The sequence below is a fragment of the Orcinus orca genome, chromosome 7 (genome assembly GCF_937001465.1).
Source record: "Orcinus orca chromosome 7, mOrcOrc1.1, whole genome shotgun sequence".
NCBI lineage: Eukaryota > Metazoa > Chordata > Mammalia > Artiodactyla > Delphinidae > Orcinus > Orcinus orca.
Genome location: NC_064565.1, coordinates 73,437,932 through 73,459,484, shown reverse-complemented (window position 1 = coordinate 73,459,484; position 21,553 = coordinate 73,437,932). Strand labels below are relative to the sequence as shown.

Below are 21,553 nucleotides of genomic sequence, written 5' to 3'. Positions count from 1 at the left end.
TTAGAAACATTTAAAAAGAGATAATTTGATATTTGTCCCAAAAGAGATTGATTTTAAACTACAGTAAAAAACCTAGTTAATGCATTCAAGTCAACATTATTTATTAAGTGCCTATTTGTGTTCTGAACTCTGCTGGATACTAAGTACAGAGAGCACGGTGTATTCAAACTAGTCCACAGCCCCTAGAAACCCTTGAGGAATCCTTCTTCTTTTTCTCTTTTGTGAGTTAGCAATGCAAAAGCTATTTGGGATGAGCTATATCCCAGGCACAAAGGAGTCATTTAAACGGTTGGCCAGTTCACCTCCTTCATGGAACAAGGAGAACTGAAATAAGGGCAGGGTATTCTTTGTCAATCCGTTTCATAACCAACCTCTATTAAATCCTTTAGATGTCTTCTAAATTAATCTGTCTCACATATTTTTATTGCTATTCTTTGAATCTATGCCAAAATACATTACATATTCCCAGTATTGAGATGCTGAGAAATGGATACAAAAGTTTTCCAATACTGCTTGTGAATACATATATATTTAAAAACTCTACATTTGGGGTTTTTGTTGGGACCACTGTTCTACCAAGGTTTATGGTTGATATTCTACCTGTATTAATATGATATCCACTTTCCTTTTAGAGTCAATGTTCAGTTCATTTGTTGCTAAAGATGTCCTCATCCCCATGAGCATTTTATACTGTGCCAATCAAAACAATATTTTAATCTATATAACATTTGTTTGTTTCTGCTCTCCCAACAATTTGCAATAGCAGCCAATCTCCATTTGGGGCCACCAGTGTGTTATCATGCTTTTCTTTCATATAACAAAGAAGTTGTTCATGGTGTTATATCATACAATTAAAAGATTCCAAGAAAAAGTTTATTCAAGTCCAAATCAGCCACACCTTTCAATACACATATACAGCAGTGTCTGTAAACAGATGAGAAAAACACTTGGCAAACAAGACTCCAATACAGCTAGGGGAGGAGGAAGGATGACACACTGGCTATGAATTTTTACTTCTGAGGCCAAGAGGGCCTTTGTGCCTACACTTCTGTACTCTTCAACCCACTTTGGGTCCAGATTCAAGAAATCCTTACTAATGCTGGCAACCATGCCTTGCTTACATGGTTTCTGGCCATTGGGTGAAGCATCTGATGCTATGAATGTGCTTAGACATGAGGTAATTTTCAGGAACCCTAAGAAGCAAGGAATCATGACTTCTAGGTAAGCTTCTTCTTTCTTCTTTATCCAGTTTTGGGATATACAACTTTTGTCAGTTTGTGGTCTGTGCATAAGTATGGGGGCCAAGGATGGAGTTATGTAAGGAGAGAGAAACATTTCTTCTTTTTATGTTCAAACGTGGGACTCCAAAACGTATGTATAGTAACACCTTCCAATCTGCAGGAAATATTAAGCTCCAATGTATTATTTTGCTATTTTTCAGAAAGAAAAACCTAAGGGAATTGTTGAAAGACTCACACAGTTGATAGAAACTAACTTGAAATTTGGGTAAACTCTGAAAATAAGATTATTTTCATTTTAATATTGAATATATGAAGGAATTCAAGAATAAATTTTGTATATTAATACCAGACATGTATAACTTAATCCATTATTTCAAATTTTTCATTTATCACGTTAGAGATTATTTAATTTTTTTTTCTGGGTTATCTAATTAAATAAATATTAGAGAATTTGGTCAATGTAATTAAATCAAATCTAATTTATGCTCTAAATGGTCTAATGTCTATTGAATTATAAACATATTAGACCGAGACATTAATAATAACTATATTTGAAAGTTATTTTTGAGTAATTCATTAAGAACTGGAGGAGACTGGGGTGAGTGGGATATGCAAGTAAGGGGAAAAATCCACCATTTGGAGATCAAAACCTGGCTCTTTGATGGCATAACATAGTAGAATTAACTTGGCTACTGCTTGGGTTTGATTAAATTGACTGCTAAAGGAGATGACTATCTCTGGTAATATTCAGGACTCAGTAGGCAGCAAAAATTTTTCAGCCATTTTAAGAAGCAGGAGGTGATGAGCTCTTTACTGTGCGGGCTCTTTCTCTATCTCAGGTGTAAAGGCTCACTGTAGGCTTCATTCCCCTGCACAAGCACCCTCAGTACCTCAGGACTTCAAATCTCACTTTCTAGCCTAATCTAAAGGCCAGAAGTACTAGTTTACTTAAGTCATTAAAAGTCTTAGAAGAATCCAAGAATTGAGCCTATAATATTCCCTTACTTTAAGCAATGTTATTATATTTGACTGTAAACTTGCTTTTGGATTTTTAAGATCCTGAATCTTAATTATGGTTTCCTATGCCTAGAATGCTTTCAACCATGAAATCAGAAATCTCCCACGACCCCTTTTCATGTTCCAATTGTACTGAACTATGATCCACGCTTGCTCACACTTCTGTAGATTTAGTTAAAGTATTATTATAAGAAGGTGTCTGTGGGAAACCTTCTTGATCTTCTCTCGAGTTAAGCTCTTCCCTCACAGGCTTCCATAGGGCACATGCATATCTCTATTACAATGTATTCAATATTAAAATCATCCATTTATTTTCCCATCTTCCCATGAGACTGGGGTCTCGTGAAGATAGGTGGGTTGTTTTGTTTTGTTTTGTTTCTACCTCTGGTATCCCCTACACCTAGTGTAGTGTATGCACATAGTAGCTGCATAAGTGTTTGCTGAATAAATGAAAAAGTTGAGATGCTTAACAAAGGCACAGAACTAGAGGGATTTGACTACTTTTTCCCCTCCATATTTGACTGAACTAAAGTCATTTCTAAGAAGACACAGCACCCAAGTGGTCCCTTCTCCTATAATGACTTTAAATGAATTACTCTGTAGCAACAAGTTGTCCATGTGAAGCAAGCACAACAGCTTCACACAGTAAATGCTATGTATAATGACAGCATGTCGTTCTAACTAAAAAGTTGTTATAAGAACTGTTGTGAGGGAAATGCCATGTGGAGAAGAAACGAATGAGTAGGTCCAGGAATGAAATGAATAGATTCATTAAATGGTTAAGCTTTTGCTTCAGGAGTTCACTGGTATCACTGCATGATCATTTGGATCCCAGGGTTCAGTATTTATTCTGAATGGCTCTGCTGTGCCTTGGCCCAATTAATTCATCTTGCAAATCCATTGCCCAGAAGTAAGCCGTCGAATAGACTCAGATATTCTTCTAGTTAAATCATAGTAATGCCAATTTTCATATTGGTGATCACAATAGCCCCACAGTATATCAGCTATGGTTAAGAATAAAGAACTATTCATAAAATAATACCCTTAAAAATGACTGAGCTTTGATTCTGCTTCTGACACTTATTGGCTATTTGACCTTGGGACATTTTCTTAACCTCTCTGGAACTCAATTACATTTTATGTAACATAGGGATAATAACACCCAGCTCACATGGTTGTTATGAGGAATATATGAGATGACCAATTAAGTTACAGACAATCAAGGGTACAGACATAAAAACAGATATATAGACCAATGGATCAGAATAGAGAGCCCAGAAATAAACCCTCACGTATATGGCCAGACAATTTGTACAAGACTGAAAAAAGGAAAAGGAGAGTCTCTGCAACAACAGTGTTGGGAAAACTGGATATCCACAAGCCAAAAGTGATTTGGAAGCTTACCTTATACCATATTAAAAATTAACTCAAAATGGATGAAAGACCTAAACCATAAGGTCTAAAACTGTAACTCCTATAAGAAAACTAGGGGAAAAGCTTCAGGACATTAGATTTGGCAATGATTTCTTGGATATAACATCAAAAGCACAGGCAACAAAAGCAAAAATAGACAAATGGGACTATATCAAACTTAAAAATTCTGCACACCAAAGGAAATAATCAAGAGTGAAAAGGCAACCTACAGAATGGGAGAAAATATTTGCAAATCACATATCTGATAAAGGGCTAATATCCAGAATATATAAGGAACTTCTGTAACTCAACAACAAAAAGCAGATAATTTGACTAAAAAGTGGGCAAAGGACTTGAAATGATAATCCTCCAAAGAAGATATACAGATGACCAACAAGCATATGAAAAGATGCTCAATATCAATAATCAGTCATAAAAATACAAATCAAAATCACAATGAGATATCACCCACACCCATTAGGATGGCCATTATCAAAAGAACAGAAATAACAAATATTGTCAAGGATGCAGAGAAATTGGAACCCTTGTGCACTGTTGGTGGAAATGTAAAATGGTGTGGCCATTATGGAAAACAGTATGGAGTTTCCTTAAAAAAATAAAAATAGAATTGCTATATGATTAAGCAATCCCACTTCTGGGTATATATACAAAAGAATTCAAAGCAGGATCTTGAAGAGATATTTATACACCCATGTTCATTGCAGCATTATTCACAATAGCCAAGAGGTGGAAACAACCCAAGTGTCCACTGACAGATGAATGGATAAAGAAAATGTGGTATTTACATACAGTGGAATATCATGCAGCCTTTAAAAATAAGGAAATCCTGTCCCATGTTGCAACATCAATGGACCTGGAGGACATTATGCTAAGCAAAGTCATCAGTCTCTCTCTCTCTCTCTCTCTCTCTCTCTCTCACACACACACACACACACACACACACACTGTATGATTCCACTTATATTAAGCATCTAAAGTCATCAAAATCATAGAAACAAAAAGCAGAAAGGTGGTGGCCCATAGCTTTAGGTAGGGTGAAGGATAAAAGAGGAATTAGTGTTTAATGGGTATAGAGTTTCAGTTTTGCAAGATGAAAAAGTTCTAGAGATCTGTTGCAAAATTACATGAACATACTTAACACTATAGAACTGACGCTTAACAATGGTTAAGATGGTAAATTTAATGTTATGTATATTGTGTTTTTTCTTTTTTGCCACACACACAGAAAGAAAAACTCTGAAAGTCAAGGGTCTCTGTAATTACATTCCCTGCCTACTACAAACAACTACAAACAAACTACATAAACACCATACTACAAAGACAAATATTGTTAACAGGTATACAGTTTTAAAACATTCTTTTTTTTTATTTTAAAGGAATATACAGATACACCCATACATACTTCTCAGTAGAGTTCTCATACTTGCCTTTTTTCTTTTTAAATACTCAATAGAATGTCATGGTCATCTTTTCATGTCAGTAAATGGAAAAATCTACTTGATTCTTTTAAACAACTGCATAATATTTCACTACATGAATGTACCATATTTGGCAAATGTAGTACCATAGTTCTCAGAGACTTCATACATCCAAAAAAATGAGCCCTTTAATGAAAAAAATTTTTTAAATTAACAAATATTCATTGACTAAAAGCACAGCACTGGGGTGTGGGGAAGGCACTATAATGAATGACAGAGTTCCTGTCCTCAAGCAAACAATGCTCTATTATGGAAGCAAAGATACACACACAAATAAACAAGGTGGAAAGACATATATATTAATCATCATGTGAATTTTATACCCCCAGTTTGCAGGGAATCAAAGGTAGTTTCAAAGGAATACATCTTCGGAACATTCAAGGATAGGAAGGATTTAGGAATGCGGAGATAGGGAGACTAGAGAAGAGGAAGAGAATATTTCACAAAGTAGAAACAGGTAGATAAGACATACAAAACTACAGTATGTAATAATATAATAGCTACCAGTTCCTCAGTGCCTATGTACTAAGTACTTGACAAGTACTAAATATCTATGTACTAAGCTACATTCTTTACATATAATACCCCTTTCAGCTTTATAACTGAGAAATAAACATTTTGATCCCCATTTTACTAATGAGGTAACTCAGGATCAGAAAAGTTAAGTAAATATTAACATTGTGAGTTACTTGACTAAAGAAATGATAATACTGCAACATGGATGACCTTAAGGGCATTATGCTGAGTGGAATAAGTCAGACAGAGAAAGACAAATACTGTATGATCTCACTTATATGTGAAATCCAAAAAACCAAAAAAAACCCAAACTCACAGAAAAAGAGATTAGATTTGTGTTTGCCAAAGATGGGAAGTGAAAAACTGGATGAAGGTGGGCAGAAGGTACAAACTTCCAGTTATAAGATAAATAAGTACAGAGGGTGTAATGTACAACACAATGACTGTAGTTAACATTGTTGTATGGTATATTTGAAAGTTGTTAAGGGAGTAGATCCTAAGATTTCCAATCACAAGGAAAAAACATTTCCCCCACTTTTTTTGGTATCTATATGAGATGATGGATGTTAACTAACCTTACTGTAATCATTTCACAACATATGTAAGTCAAGTCATTATATTGTACATCTTTTTTTTTTTTAATATTCTTTTTGGCCATGCCACACAGCATGTGGGGATCTTAGTTCCCCAACCAGGGATTGAACCCATGCCCCCTGCATTGGGAACGCAGAGTCTTAACCACTGGACTGCCAAGGAAGTCCCTACACTGTATATCTTAAATGTATATATTGCTGTATGTCAATTACATCTCAATAAAACTGTAAAAGAAATAATAATGTAAGAGAAGGAAGCTGAGATCAGACTAAAGAAGACTTTGAAGAGCATGCCTGAACATTTAGATTCTATTTGGTAGGTAATTTAGAGCCACTGAAGAATTATGAAGGTGGAAGACATGATTAAAACAATGTTGTAAGAAGGCAAGTCTGGGAACTAGCAATACTCATATCAGACAAAATAGACTTTAAAACAAAGGCTATAACAAAAGACAAAGAAGGGCATTACATAACGATAAGGGGATCAGTACAAGAAGAGGATATTACACTTGTTAACACACACACACCCAATACAGGATCACCTAAACATATGAAGCAAATACTAACAAATATATAGGGAGAAACTGACAATAATACAATAATAGTAGGAGACTTTAATACCCCACTGATATCAATGACAGATCTCCAGACAGGAAATAAGGCAAGTGGTCTTAAATGACACAGTAGACCAGGTGGACTTAATTGATATCTACAGGACACTACATTCAAAAACAGCAGAATACACATTCTTTTCAAGTGCACGTGGAACATTCTTCAGGGTAGGTCATATACTAGATAACAAAACAAGCCTCAACAAACTTAAGAGGATAGAAATTATATCAAGCATTTTTTCCAACTACAACAGTATGAACTAGAAATCAACTACAGAAAGAAAAATAGGAAAAGAACAAACACATGGAGGCTAAACAACATGCTAATAAAATCTAGTAGATCAACAATGAAATCAAAGAGGGAACCAGAAAATACCTTGAGACAAATGAAACTGAAAACACAATTTTCCAAAATCTATGGGATTCAGAAAAAGCACATCTAAGAGGGAATTTCATAGTGATAAAGGCCTTCCTCAAGAAACAAGAAAAATCTCAAATAAACAACCTAACCTATCACCTAAAAGAACTGGAAAAAGAACAAGCAAAGCCCAAAGTCAGCAGAAGGAAGGAAATAATATAGATCAGAGAGGAAATAAATAGAGTTTAAAGAAAAACAATAGAAAAGATCATTGAAACCAAAAGCTCTTTTTTAAAATAGATAAACAAAATCAATAAACCTTTAGCCAGGCTCACCAAGAAGAAAAGAGAGGACTTAGATATGAAAGAGCAGAAATAACAACCAATACCACAGAGATACGAAAAACCATACAGGAACACTATGAACAGTTATATGCCAACAAACTGGACAACCTAGAAGAAACTGACAGATTTCTAGAAACATACAGCCTGCCAAGACTGAGTCAAGAAGAAACAGACAATTTGAACAGACCTATCACTAGAAGTGAAATTGAATCTGTAATCTAAAAACTCCCAGCAAACAAAAGTCCACAACTGGACAGCTTCACAGGGGAATTCTACCAAACATATAAAGAAGAACTAATACCTATCCTTCTCAAACTATTCCTAAAAATTGAAGAGGAGGGAATACTCTCAAATTCATTCTACGAGGTCACCATTACCCTGATACCAAAACCAAAGACACTACAAAAAAAGAAAATTACAGGCCAATACTTTGATGAATATAGATGCAAAAGTCCTCAACAAAATATTAGCAAAGCAAATCCAACAATATATAAAAAGGATCACACAACATGATCAACTTGGACTCATTCCAGGGTCACAAGGATGGTTCAACATATGCAAATCAATGTGATACACCACATTAACAAAAGAAAGATAAAAATCACTTGATCATCTCAACAGACACAGAAAAAGAATTTGACAAAATTCAACATCCATTATAATGATAAAAATTCTCATCAAAGTGGGTATAGAGGGAACATATCCCAATAATAAAGGCCATTTATGACAAACCCACAGCCAAAATAACAGTGAAAAGCTGAAAGCCTTCCCTCTAAATTCAGGAATAAAACAATGATGCCCACTCTCATTGCTTCAATTTAACATAGTATTGGAAGTCCAGCCACATTAATCAGACAAGAAAAAGAAATAAAATGTATCCAAATTGGAAGGGAAGAGGTAAAACTGTCACTATTTGCAGATGACATGATACTCTATATAGAGAACCCTAAAGTCTCCATCCAAAAAGTATTAGAACTAATAAATGAATTCAGCAAGGTTGCAGGACACAAAATTAATATACAGAAATCTGGTGTGTTTCTATACACTAATAATGAAATATCAGAATGAGAAAAAAATTTTAAATCCCATTTAAAATCACATTAAAAATGCCTAGGAATAAATTTAACTAAGCTGGTGAAAGACCTATGCTCTGAAAACTATAAAATATTGATGAAGGAAATTGAAGATGATTCAAAGAAATGGAAAGATATCTTGTGCTCTTGGGTTTGAAGAATTAATATTATTAAAATGGCCATACTACCCAAAGCAAGCAATCTACAGTTTTAATGCAATTCCTATCAAAATACCCAAGACATTTTTCACAGAACTAGGACAAAATAACCCTAAAATTTATATGGAACCACAAAAGACCCTGAATTGCCAAAGCAATTCTGAGAAAAAAGCACCAAGTTGGAGGTATAACCCTCCCAGACTTCAGACTATATTACAAAGATACAGTAATCAAAACAATATGGTAATGGTATAAAAACAGACACATAGAACAATGGAACAGAATAGAGAGCCCAGAAATAAACCCATGTACCTATGGTCATTAATCTATGACAAAGGAGGCAAGAATATACAATGAAAAAAAGACAGTCTCTTCAACAAGTGGTGCTGGGAAAACTGGAAAGCCAAATGTAAAACAATGAGATTAGAACATTCTCTCACACCATATAAAAGAATAAACTCAAAATTGTTTGAAGACCTAAATTAAGACCTGAAACCATAAAACTCCTAGAAAAGAACATAGGCAGAACACTCTTTAACACAAAGCACAGTAAAATTTACTTGGATCAGTCTCCCAAGGCAAAAGAAATAAAAGCAAAAATAAACAAATAGGACCTAATTAAACTTAAAAGCTTTTGCACAGCAAGGGAAACTATCAACAAAATGAAAAGACAACCTACATAATGGGAGAAAATATTTGCAAATGATGTGACAGACAAGGGCTTAATATCCACAATATACAAACTACTCATACAACTTAATATCAGAAAAACAAACAACCCAATCAAAAAATGGGCAGAAGATCTGAATAGACATTTTCCCAAAGATACACAGATGGCTAACAGGCACATGAGAAGGTGCTCAACATCGTTAATTATTAGAGAAATGCAAATCAAAACCACGAGGTATCACCTCACAACTGTGAGAATGGCTGTCATCAAAAAGTCTACAAATAAACGTTGGAGTGGATGTGGAAAAAGGGAACCCTCATATACTGTTGGGGGGAATGTAAATTGGTGCAGCCAATATGGAAAACTGTATGGACAGTCCTTAAAAAACGAAAAGTAGAACTACCATATGATCCAGCAATTCCACTCCTGGGTATATATCTGGAAGAAACAAAAACACTAATTGCACCCCAATGTTCATAGCAGCACCATGTATAATAGCCAAGACATGGAAGCAACCCAAGTGCCCATCAACAGATGACTGGCTTACAAAAATGTGGCATATATATGCAATGGAATATTACTCAGCCATGAAAAAGAATGAAATACTGCCATTTGCAGCAATGTGAATAGACCTAGAGAATATTATGCTCAGTGAAATAAACTGGACAGAGAAAGACAAATACTGTATGCCAGCACTTATATATGAATCTAAAAAATAATACAAATGAATGTATATGCAAAATAGAAACAGAAAAATAGACATAGGAAACAAACTTGTGGTTAAGAGGAGAGAGGAGCGGGGAGGGCCAAATTATGGTTATGGGATTAACGGATACAAACTACTATATATAAAATAGATAAGTGGACTTCCCTGGTGGTGCAGTGGTTGAGAATCTGCCTGCCAATGCAGGGGACAAGGGTTCGATCCCTGGTCCAGGAAGATCCCACATGCCAAGGAGCAACTAAGCCCGTGTACCACAACTATTGAGCCTGTGCTCTAGAGCCCGCGAGCCACAACTACTGAAGCCCATGTGCCTAGGGTCCATGCTCCTCAACAGGAGAAGCCACCGCAATGAGAAGACCGCACACCACAATGAAGAGAAAGCCCACACGCAGCAACGAAGACTCAATGCAGCCAAAAATAAATAAAGTTCTTAAAAAAAATAGATAAGCAACAAGGATATGCTGTATAGCACAGGGAATCATACCCATTATCTTGTAATGACCTATAATGGAGTATAATCTGCAAAAATATTGAATGACTATGGTATACACCTGAAACTAACACAATATTGTAAATCAGGGGTGGGATAGGGAGGGTGGGAGGGAGGGAGACGCAAGAGGGAAGAGATATGGGAACATATGTATATGTATAACTGATTCACTTTGTTATAAAGCAGAAACTAACACACCATTGTAAAGCAATTATACCCCAATAAAGATATTAAAAAAATAAATAAATAAAATAAAAATAAAATAAAAAAAACTATCTCCTAAAAAAAAAAATATTGTAAATCAACTATACTTCAATTTAAAAAAAAGAAGACAAATCTGGTATTGCTGTGGATGGTTTTGTTACAGGAAGGAAGGAAATAAATTAATTAACTAGTGTACAGTGATCATATGCCCAAGTTTGCAAGGGACAGTCTGAGTGTATAACAGTTGTCCTAGTATAAGTGTTAAAAGAGTCTCTTCACTCTCCATAATGTCCCTTTTACACTCCAAAGTGTCCTGGTTTGGAAGAGAAATAACCATGTGACTAAATATGAAGGGAGATGAGAATCTGAGTAATATAGGATAGTGGCAGTGTGAAAAGAAAGGAGGATGGACGTGAGAGAAATCTTGGCATGGTAGAATAATAGGTATTTTTTTAGTTCAAGTGGCCGGATAAGAAAAAAAAATCTCAAGAATGGGTTAAAAAAGAGATTAAAGAAAAAGGAAGGAGAAAAGAGTTAGGAGAGAAAATGATGACTTTAGTTTGGAATCTGATATACTGGCAGGATATCACGTTGAGCTGTGTGGTAGCTTACTGGAAATGTGAGGCTGGAATACTGTTGTACATATGGAAATTATAACTGAAATCATGAGAGTGAATGAGACTGCCAAGGAATAGAGAATAATCAAAGATGGCAAAGAGGCCTGAAGGACCTCAAGGAATACCTATTTAGAAAAACTCTCATCTTATAAATGAGGTTAATAGACAGTTCTATAATTACTGATCATCTTGAGCCCAGTCAAAATTACCAACTGCCCACGTGGAATGCTGAGTTTGAAAGTAGCTCATCAGGAAACCAAAGGGCACCTTCACAAACTGTTTCCTGCTTTTTATCATTTCATGACATTTTTATCAACTTTTTTCTTTTGATGTGAACTCCTGAGTGTTATGTTATAAATATATTTTTAGCTCAGGACTACAGTGATTGATAAAAGAAGATTAAAAACAGCCGTAAGTGATATGGGCCACTCAAGTATCTACATTCTGTCACTCATTTTCCTGTACATTAATATATGTATAAGAATAATAATGTTATTGTTTCCTACATAACTTGCTGTAGATTGTCAAGCTGAGGGTTCTCCCACCGTTATCAGTGATGACATGAAGACTAAAGAACAGAATTAAGCTCTGTATTATTAGTGCATTCAGAACTATATGGTATATTGACAAGTTGCTTAGTGTTCATATGGGAAAGCCCAGGACTTACTCTTTCACTTATATAGAGAGATAAATTTTACCTATGAAAGACCAGGTACACCTTCAAATTACTATACGGCACTGATAAAAACATATAAAAGGGCATTTCAGTTTAATTTCAAGGCTGCTTTGACAAGTGAGAAAAAAGGTGCATTTAAAATTTTTACATTTTGAAAGGCAAATTCATATTCTTTTGCCCTTAAAACAAAGCCATATGAAAATACTTCAAATGCAAAACTCTATTTAACTGTCTAGAAAGTTGGAGTTAAACAGCAGGAGTACTGGCATGCTTTTTAAGCTTGTCTCCTTTTAAAAAAACTTTGATGTTTCAATAAGTATCAATAATATACATCATTTACTACAAGTCTAACTGAAAATAGTGACTTTGCAATTATTTAACTATCTTTTCCATCATTTAACAAAATTCATTTTTGGAGGGAAAACAGTTTTGAAGTAGAGCACGTATTTCTCCATCCATACATCTAAAAACAAATGGTACAGTGCACTGGAGTTATATTAAATTTATGGAGGAGAAATAGAGCAGGATAATGAATCTTTTCAAGCAATTTCAATAAATTTCAAACCTTAAACTACTGTCAGAAAGACATAGTGCAGCAACTCTATGATTCTCTGAAAAGTAGACAATGTGTTTTTAATACCTGCTTGGAAGAGAAACATGTATGTATCCAGTTAAAAATTCAGATTCTTTGCCAATATTATGAAATGAATTCAGGCAATATGGGAATCTGCAATATGCAATTTATTACTCATCAGTGCAACCAATTTTTCCAGGTTGGCATTGGGCCTTTCAAATGTAAAACTGATAATTTTTAATATGATCACCATGGGAAACTTGCTCCTGATGGTAAAGCACATTCAATAATAAGTTGTAAACAGTCACTAAATGACTGGCTAGAATTTCTCTAGACAATACGCTGTTTGACATTATAAATGGCTTCATCTTTGTTTTTTGAAAATGGACTGCAATATTCATGTCATTAAAAAAATTCTGTGAGGGACTTCCCTGGTGGCGCAGTGGTTAAGAATCTGCCTGCCAATGCAGGGGACATGGGTTCGAGCCCTGGTCCGTGAAGACCCCACATGCCGCGGAGCAACTAAGCCCGTGCACCACAACTACTGAGCCTGCGAGCCACAACTACTGAGCCTGCACTCTAGAGCCCGTGAGTCACAACTACTGAGCCCGTATGCCACAACTACTGAAGCCCGTGTGCCTAGATCCCATGCTCTGCAACAAGAGATGTCACCGCAATGAGAAGACCACGCACCACAATGAAGAGTAGCCCCTGCTAGCTGCAACTAGAAGAGGCCCACGTGCAGCAAGACCCAATGCAGCCAAAAAAAAAAAAAAAATTCTGTGACCTGTTTTTGGCAATATGTTTAGTAAATAGCCTGTGCAGATGCTGAGCATCCCAGGATGATTACACAGCTAAATAATTATGTGGATGATATGTACAGAGGTTGAGGTAAAATAAACTGTTATCCTCTATGTTCCCTGAATTTCTAGAGCCTAAGTTTTAAAGTTAAGATCTTAAACAGGTTATTATCACTTCAAATGTTTTCCCCATTTTTAGGGCGCTGTTAGCTTCAGTCTTCATCATCAATATATGGGTAAGTAAATGAACCAAGAAAACAAAAGTGGTCAAATGTATCCAAATATTTCTTGAACCAAGAAATATATATTTCTTTATAGTACATTCACATATAGAGAATTTCTACTCCGATACTTCTGGAACCAAGAGATCCAATTTAAAGCAACAGCTTTTAATTTAAACATATGGAAATGAAAACAAGACATAAAGATATATTTGTATCTTCTCTGAGAAGGTCATCCACTAAATATTTCAGCTTCTATAAAGTTCTATAGTTATTGTGGGTTTTACATTAAAAGCCTTGAGAAAGAAAGAACAGTAATTTGGGGGAATCTTCTTTGTTTCACAGAATCATTTTAAATACTGATATATCTCTTCAACAGTGAATTCAAAGAACTACGTAAAAGATCATTTTCTCAGACACTTAGTAGACTCCTGAAGTTCTTTCCCTTGAAGTTCTTGACATTTATTTATATTACATCTGAGTTGCTTTCATGAGATTTTAATACTTTATACTATATTCACATATAGAGAATTTCTATTCCAATACTTAATCATTAAAAAAGAATCTGGAAAACCAGATTTTTTGGAGAATATGAACATTCTTAATATTAGCAAAGCTATTTCTGTCAAGTAGATTTTTATGAGTAGTACTGACTAAAACCATAAGTTACCCAGGTAAACATAGGAAATGTGGTGAAGAATTAACTAGGGGTTTGGTACTTTGTGAACACCCACATTCTTAGCAGATTTTGTAGAGAAAATTAATCAGCTTTCATTTAAATATTTCCTGTATCAAAAAGTGGTGAAAATCTAAATTCAGATTTTACTTCTACTTCTGGCCAAGATGATGCAATGAATCAGATTTACCTCCCGCTTGAAACAATTAAAAAATCAGATGTAATATATAAACAATTGTTTTCAAGATATAAATATCAGACAATAGGCAATGATTTCTAAGAGATGGGAAACAAAAGTGACCCCATGATTTTTCCAAGCTTACTGCCTGGAGTTTCTAGCCAAAGGATATGAAGGGGAAACCCAGGAGGAGATGGAGTCTAGGGAAGCCAAGGCAGCTAGAATTTGCAAGGCAAAGTGCCAGGGATGAGAGCCACACACAAAGAGAACTCTGGAGACACACAAAGGGTCTCTCTTGTGTCTTCAACTGAGTACTGCTGACTAGCCCATGCATGTTAGGAAACTACTTAAGGCTGGAGAAAAAAACCACTTGACAGTTTTAGAGAGAATAATAATAACAGAAATACCTGTTAATTGAATGAATAAAAGCTAATTCTTTCTTCTTTGCCTATAAACAGAAAGCAATGAACAGTGAAAGGGTAAACATACAACATTAAAATGGGTGGGGAGGGGAGTATTTGGAAATACATTTTGTACTAATGCCATTCAGGTTTATTTCTGAAGATGTCATGAAATTCTGTGGATGTTACTAAATTCTAGTTTAAAGTTAAAATGCTGTGGGCTTCTACTAATTTCAATCTTTGTAGTTTTTATTGAGAAACAAGGTATTATCTTTATTAAGAAAACACTGCTATTACCAATGGGATATGCACCAGAAAAAAGACAAAAACCCAAAACACAAGACTTTGGTAGTCCACCTACCTCTCATACAGTATTCCTTGTGATACATTCATTGCAACACGTATATGAGTTCATACGGTGCGAAGTGTTTTAATACCTGGAAGCTTTAATATAATAGTATGTGTATCAGAATCACAGACCTGAACTTAATATATAGAGTGAGGAGTAGCCTACAGCTTGTGATCCTGAAAGTTCTTTATACGAAGTTCAATACCCAGAATACGAATGGAACTCATTCAGTAATACTATTAATTATCTGTATTAACTTGTCACAAACTCCCTCTGTGTACTTTGTGTGTTAAAACCTGAGGATGGATGCAATGCTTTCTTAATGATGTGCTATACCTAAATGTGTGATCCTGCAGCTTCATTTTTATCACATTCTAAATCACTTAATGATCAGAATGGACTAAAATTCAAATATATGGTACAACAATTACACAATTTGGTATCAGTCCATCCATGGTGGGCCTATTATGAAATCGTTTGTGCAAAAATAAATTAAAATTCATAATTTAATTATTTTGCATTAGAAATATTTTGGCAAACAAGGGATCATTATAGGTTGTAACTGTTATTGAGTACAGGATAAAAGAGTGTAGGGGTGATGTAATTCCTAGATGTTAACGAGAACATAAAAAGTTCTTATGTTTTGGAAAATGATCTCATTTACAAATCATATGGAAATAGGTGCAAAGCCACAGTTCTCCTCCTGTAGAAGGCTTACACTGTAAGTTTCTAAATTTCTAAATCACAAATCTTTAAAAATGAAGCTAAGTCATCGCATAATTAAAATTAGATTACAGAGACTTACTATGTTTACAATGGAAATTATATAAAAGAGCAATGTGTAAGAAAAAACTATTTAAAGTTATGTGTAAATGAGTTTGAAAAACAAGAGCCAATTTCAGATTTATTATACTAAGACAGGGTAACTGCACTGTAAACAATATTAGGTATACCTCCGAGATATTGCAGGTTCAGCTCCAGATTACCACAGTAAAGTGCATATTGCAATAAAGTGAGTCACACAAATTTTCTGGCTTCCCAGTACATATAAAAGTTAAGTTTATACTATAGTCTATTAAGTATGCAATAGTATTACATCTAAAAAAACAAACATTAAAAAACAGCATTAATTTAAAAATAACACTGTTGGAAAAATGGCGCTGATATACTCGCTTGATGCAGGGATGCCACAGATCTTTGTTAAAACTGCAATACCCATATTTTATTGTACTTCGCTGAGCAAGTCTATCGCTGCCATTTTCCAACAGCATTTGCTGACTTTGTGTCTCTGTATCACACTTTGGTAATGCTTGCAACATTGCAAACTTTTCCATTATTATATTTGTTTTAGTGATATGTGATAGGGGATCTTTGATATTAATGCAATGACGTCCTGAAGGCTGAGATGACAGCATTTTTTAGCTATAGCTTTAAATTCAGGAATGTACATTGTTTTTTGGACATAATGCTATTGCACACCTAATAGACTTCAGTATAGTGTAAATATAACTTTTACATGCACCAGGAAATCAAAAAAATTCGTGTACTTGCTTTATTGCAATACTTTGCTGTACTCTGGTGGTCTGAATCAAACCCTCAATATCTCTGAGGTATGCCTGTATATGTTACTTTAGAAGCAAATTTAATTTTGCATTTTGATTTTTTCAGATTTAAATGCTTTTTTGCGTTCTCTGAGCATATATTGTTTTTCTAATGAAAGACACTTATAGGCTAGATGAAGAATTGTGGGTTTCAAAAATTACTTCCACAATGTAGCATTTTCCTTTTAACTCACTGATTAAAGAAAATTTGGTTTTCAAAATCACATGCTTACTGTAAGGTAGTAATACTTTAAACTGAAAATGTTTCATTATTAAATCAAGCATAAGTAACATTTAAAACTTTTTAATAAAAACAATGAAAAAATCTTTCATAGAAAGTATTTAAGTATAATTCCACTGTAGATGGGAAACTTGGCTCATGACATTCTACATTTTAAAAATGTCAATTATGTTATAGTACTGAACAGCCAGGAACTCAATTTCTTTACCAACTTTGATGTTATCATTTGACAAAATTTACAGTCACGTTTTCTTAGGTTTTACAATTCAGAAGCACTTTAACTTCTCTATGCAGATGAAGAAACTAAGGTTCAGAGATTTAAAAATCATATAATTTATCTGAGGCAGAAATTAATTAGGGCCCAGGTCACCTGACCTTTTAGTGCTATTATCTTAAAATCCACTTATATTTGCAAATAACAAAAGAAGCACTGTATTAATATTTGAAAATATACTTACATAAAAATGATAAAAAGGTATAACTAGTATTAAATGTTACTGGCAAATTATGTCCATTTTAAATGTATCACCCTCATTTTTCAGGGGATCTCAATGTCAAAGGCCCCCAGCCCAGTTTTCTTGTGGATTTGTTTACACTCTCTCAAACAGAGTAATCAAACTTTATCAGGTACTATTATAACACCATGGATCTCCACAATGATGCTTTAGTAGTATCTAGTTCAACTGTAGGTGATACTTAATTAGGTTGATGATCCTCAATTCAGTAATTACCCTTTCATATAACATCACCTATGGTCTCTTTCTGAGGCTAAGTATTGGTGTTACTAAGCTCATAGTAGGGCTATCAGCACTCTACACAGTCCTATAATCAGTATTAAGAGACCCCTTTAGGTGTCTGTGCCTTCTGTGATAGTTAACTCTAACAGATATTTAGTTAAAATTCTCAAGCTAGAAATGGTAAGAAAACTTTCATAGAAAAATCTTAAAAAAAAAAAAAGGCCCATACTTGGATTTTAATGTATCACGGTCTTTATTTACAACTTCATTGGCAAAAAAGAAAAGGAATAGTTTAAAACAGTTTAACACAGGGCACTGCAGCTGATCCTGGCAGATTAATGAAGTTTCATTTTAAATGTCCATCTAATTGTCCAAAGATATACAATACTGAATCTGCATATGCAGTTTCCTTTATGAAGTACAGGCTCATATCTCAGGCAGTCTTTTAAACATATAAATACAAAGGAAATAAAATCACTCATTAAAAACTGCATTAAATGAAGGGTAATTTACATTTATGTTGTCCTTGTAATAACGCATGCCCACTGAAAATCAAAAGCTGGAAAAGCAGTTACACTTCCTACTTGAGTGGACAGTTACAACAATCAATCATTTTCTGCAATGACCATTATATTTTTAACTTATCATGAACTACTCTGAACTTACTATGAGATGTAGCCAAAGTCAGAAGACAAGATGTAGGGAGAATATTCCTTTTTTGGAGAGTAAGCCCTCCAGAATCAGCATGGGAAACAAACATCCTGTTGAAGAATTCTAGGTGGAAAAAAATTAATGTAGTCAATTTCAACTCATGCTGAGCTGACTTAATTTTTTCATTGACTTCTTTGGTGTCATTCTTCTAAATCAAGTGTGTTTAATTCTTCTTCTAGTTCATCCAAATCTTCCCCAGTAAAAAGATTTTCATCAACAGGAACAGCATCGATGACTCCATTTTCCTGTCCCTCCCCTTCGTTGTCCTCTTCCAAATCACTTCTTTCACCATTTTCAGCCCTACCTCCAGAAGCTTCACTTAATTTGTTTTCTAAAAATAAAAATTGAAATCAGTAAGGCCTAGAAAAAGAAAACACTAGTCCATTAGCAACGGACAGTCACAGACTGATACACTTCTTTTCCTTTTTCCATGAAAGCCTTCCCTAAGATTATTCCAACAAGAACTGCTCTTTTTCTGAGCTTATTTGTATCAATTATCTATACCTACTATAACATATGTCTTTCACTGTAGACATCTGACTGCTTAACGGTTCATACATTTGAGGGCAAGATTTATCTTATACAACCTTGTGTCCTCTATATGACCCAACAATTAGGTTTTTAAACAGTCAACTTCCACATATTTTGTTTGAATAAATGATTATGGAATAAAAAAACATTTATGATATAAGCAGCTACTTAGCTTTTGGTTTTACAAATAGCAGTTAAGTCACACTAGTTGTAATGCTGTAAATGAGTGTGAATGCAGAAATATTTCATCTTGTCATCAAACTGTGGGGAAAAAAAACAACAACCCTGGGGCTATGGAGCTACTTTTCCTTTCGGGCTATAATTATATGACTGAGAAAACAAAAATGCTGCCTTTTCTTGTTCAATGACATCAATACTGAACACACAGAATTTTTAATAGCCTAATTTAAAGTTATTTCAAACATCTTTGATGACAAATTCTTGGGAATTATAACCTCTGAGGTACTTGCAATTGTGCCTATTGTCACCAAAGCCCTACTTTTCAAAGGAGCAAATCAGTCTGCAGATTGGCATTAAGACTGACAGCAGTCTGACAGCATTCTCAAATCTCAGGAGAACAGGCCAGTTTTTCAAGTTATAACTTTTATTCCTTTATTGTAAAAACAACGTTTAGCTTTTTTTCCCGCAACTTTTGCCTTGATCAGTAGTCTACCTTTTTCTCTCACAGCAACCATGCCAAACTTTTTTTTCTTCAAATCCTCACTCAAGGCACAATTAGATATAAATTGTATCAGCAATCCTTATTTCCAAATACACCTAGCCAGCCTCTCCTCCATTCTCACTCTTAACTGAACTCATTATTTATACTTCCAGATCTTGCTTCTATACCTGATATTGTTTCATTTTTAATTTTTCATTCTTTCCCAGATCCTTTCTCTCTGGCCAACAGATATATTTAGATTTCCCATATCCTAAAAGGCCCTTCTCATGACCATGTCTCCCCCTCAAAGTTCTTAAGAGTGAGTGATCTGTAGTCATTTTTTTCTCCTCATTCCTCATACCACTGCAGTCCCAATGAAAACTGTGTACCCTATTCCTACAACTCCTTCCCTAATCACAATTAAGGAATTATTTCTAATTCTCATCCTACTTAATCTTCCTGAAATTCTTCTTAATTTTTCTCTGTCCTTCTCAGTCTTTCCCAAGCTTTTTCTCTTTTGACTACTCTAAAACATTGATATTTTCTGCAGTCTGTTCTAGAATGTTTTCATCATATGTATTGTGCCTGGGTGTGTTCATTCACTCTCAGCTACCAATGCAGATGACTTTCAAACCTTTTCCTCCTGGTAATGTCTACACGGTACCCTAGACAACGCCACTTTAGTAACCAAAATATCTCATACTCATGAGGTCCTGAAATGAACTCATTAGCTACATCTCGAAACTCATTTTGTCCCCTTCTAGTTTGTTAATGGCTTCAATATCCAACCAGCCACCCATTTCCACAGCCTCCACTGTTTACTACTTTTATATACGGCCAAATCACATGTTTATATGTTACCAGTCAGATACCTGCAGGCATCTAAGTTTGCCAAGCCTGGCCTAACCCCCTTTAGACAGTTTCTGAATTCTCAGAATTACACAAAAGTCAGCATACTTACCATCCTTTTCTGAAGTATATGTGCTGAACCTTTCAAGACTGGCTACAGTAATACCTGTCTCATCTACATCTCTTGGGATGTACAGGCTTAAATCTATGTCATTTATGCTCACTGAATCATCAACCTTTAAAAACACATAGAAAAGAAAGTGTTACTAATAAGTTTTCATAAATTACTTGCCTTTTACCTCTGACAATTATCTTAATGAAATAAAATTATTAATAATGCCAAATGAAAACAAATGACTATTGCCAAAATTCACTTTTCTAAACTTCTTGAAAAAGGAATAGCAATGCCATACTTGAAGCTTCTTCCTCTGACATCATATTTTTACATATATATTTCCATCTTTCAACTCAAAGGCAGAAGTCAGAATTTTATGATAACCATATGAAAAATGAAAAGCTATTTGCTAATACTAAGTCTCTGTATCACCAAATAATTCTGCTGCTGTCTCCTGTTCCCTTCTCTGTACTTTTTAGTGTCTGTCTCATGATTTTTTTTGTTTAGTATAAAATATTAAACAAAACGCTTTTTTCTTTTAGAGGGAGAAAACACCATATTTTACAGCTAATACACATAAGCATTTAACTATATATTAGGCACTGACCTAAGTTCTATAAAGAACTGTAAATAAACATAAACTTATAAACTCATTTAATTCTCACAAGTACTCTGTGATGTAGGGATTATCATTATGTCCGTAT

The 21,553-nt window shown here is 34.6% G+C and overlaps 1 protein-coding gene across 3 annotated transcripts in view; it reads right to left on the bottom strand.

Moving 5' to 3' along the window:
• Window positions 1-978: 978 nt before the first annotated feature.
• The window catches only part of ZC3H15 (zinc finger CCCH-type containing 15), a 37,937-nt gene continuing 17,362 nt past the window's right edge, over window positions 979-21,553 (bottom strand). The window contains exons 9-13 of one of the 3 annotated variants that reach the window (XR_007478392.1): window positions 20,847-20,970; window positions 18,649-19,024; window positions 15,416-15,498; window positions 15,061-15,101; window positions 979-5,296 (exon numbers count right to left, since the gene is read on the bottom strand). Coding sequence is in view for 1 of the 3 variants with exons in the window: in XM_004276914.3 (XP_004276962.1) it covers window positions 18,834-19,024; window positions 20,847-20,970 (315 nt within the window). In the remaining 2 variants the exon portion in view is untranslated. Of the gene's footprint in view, window positions 5,297-15,060; window positions 15,102-15,415; window positions 15,499-18,216; window positions 19,025-20,846; window positions 20,971-21,553 lie in introns of those variants that run through there. The other 2 variants (XR_007478391.1, XM_004276914.3) reach the window with 2 other exon arrangements.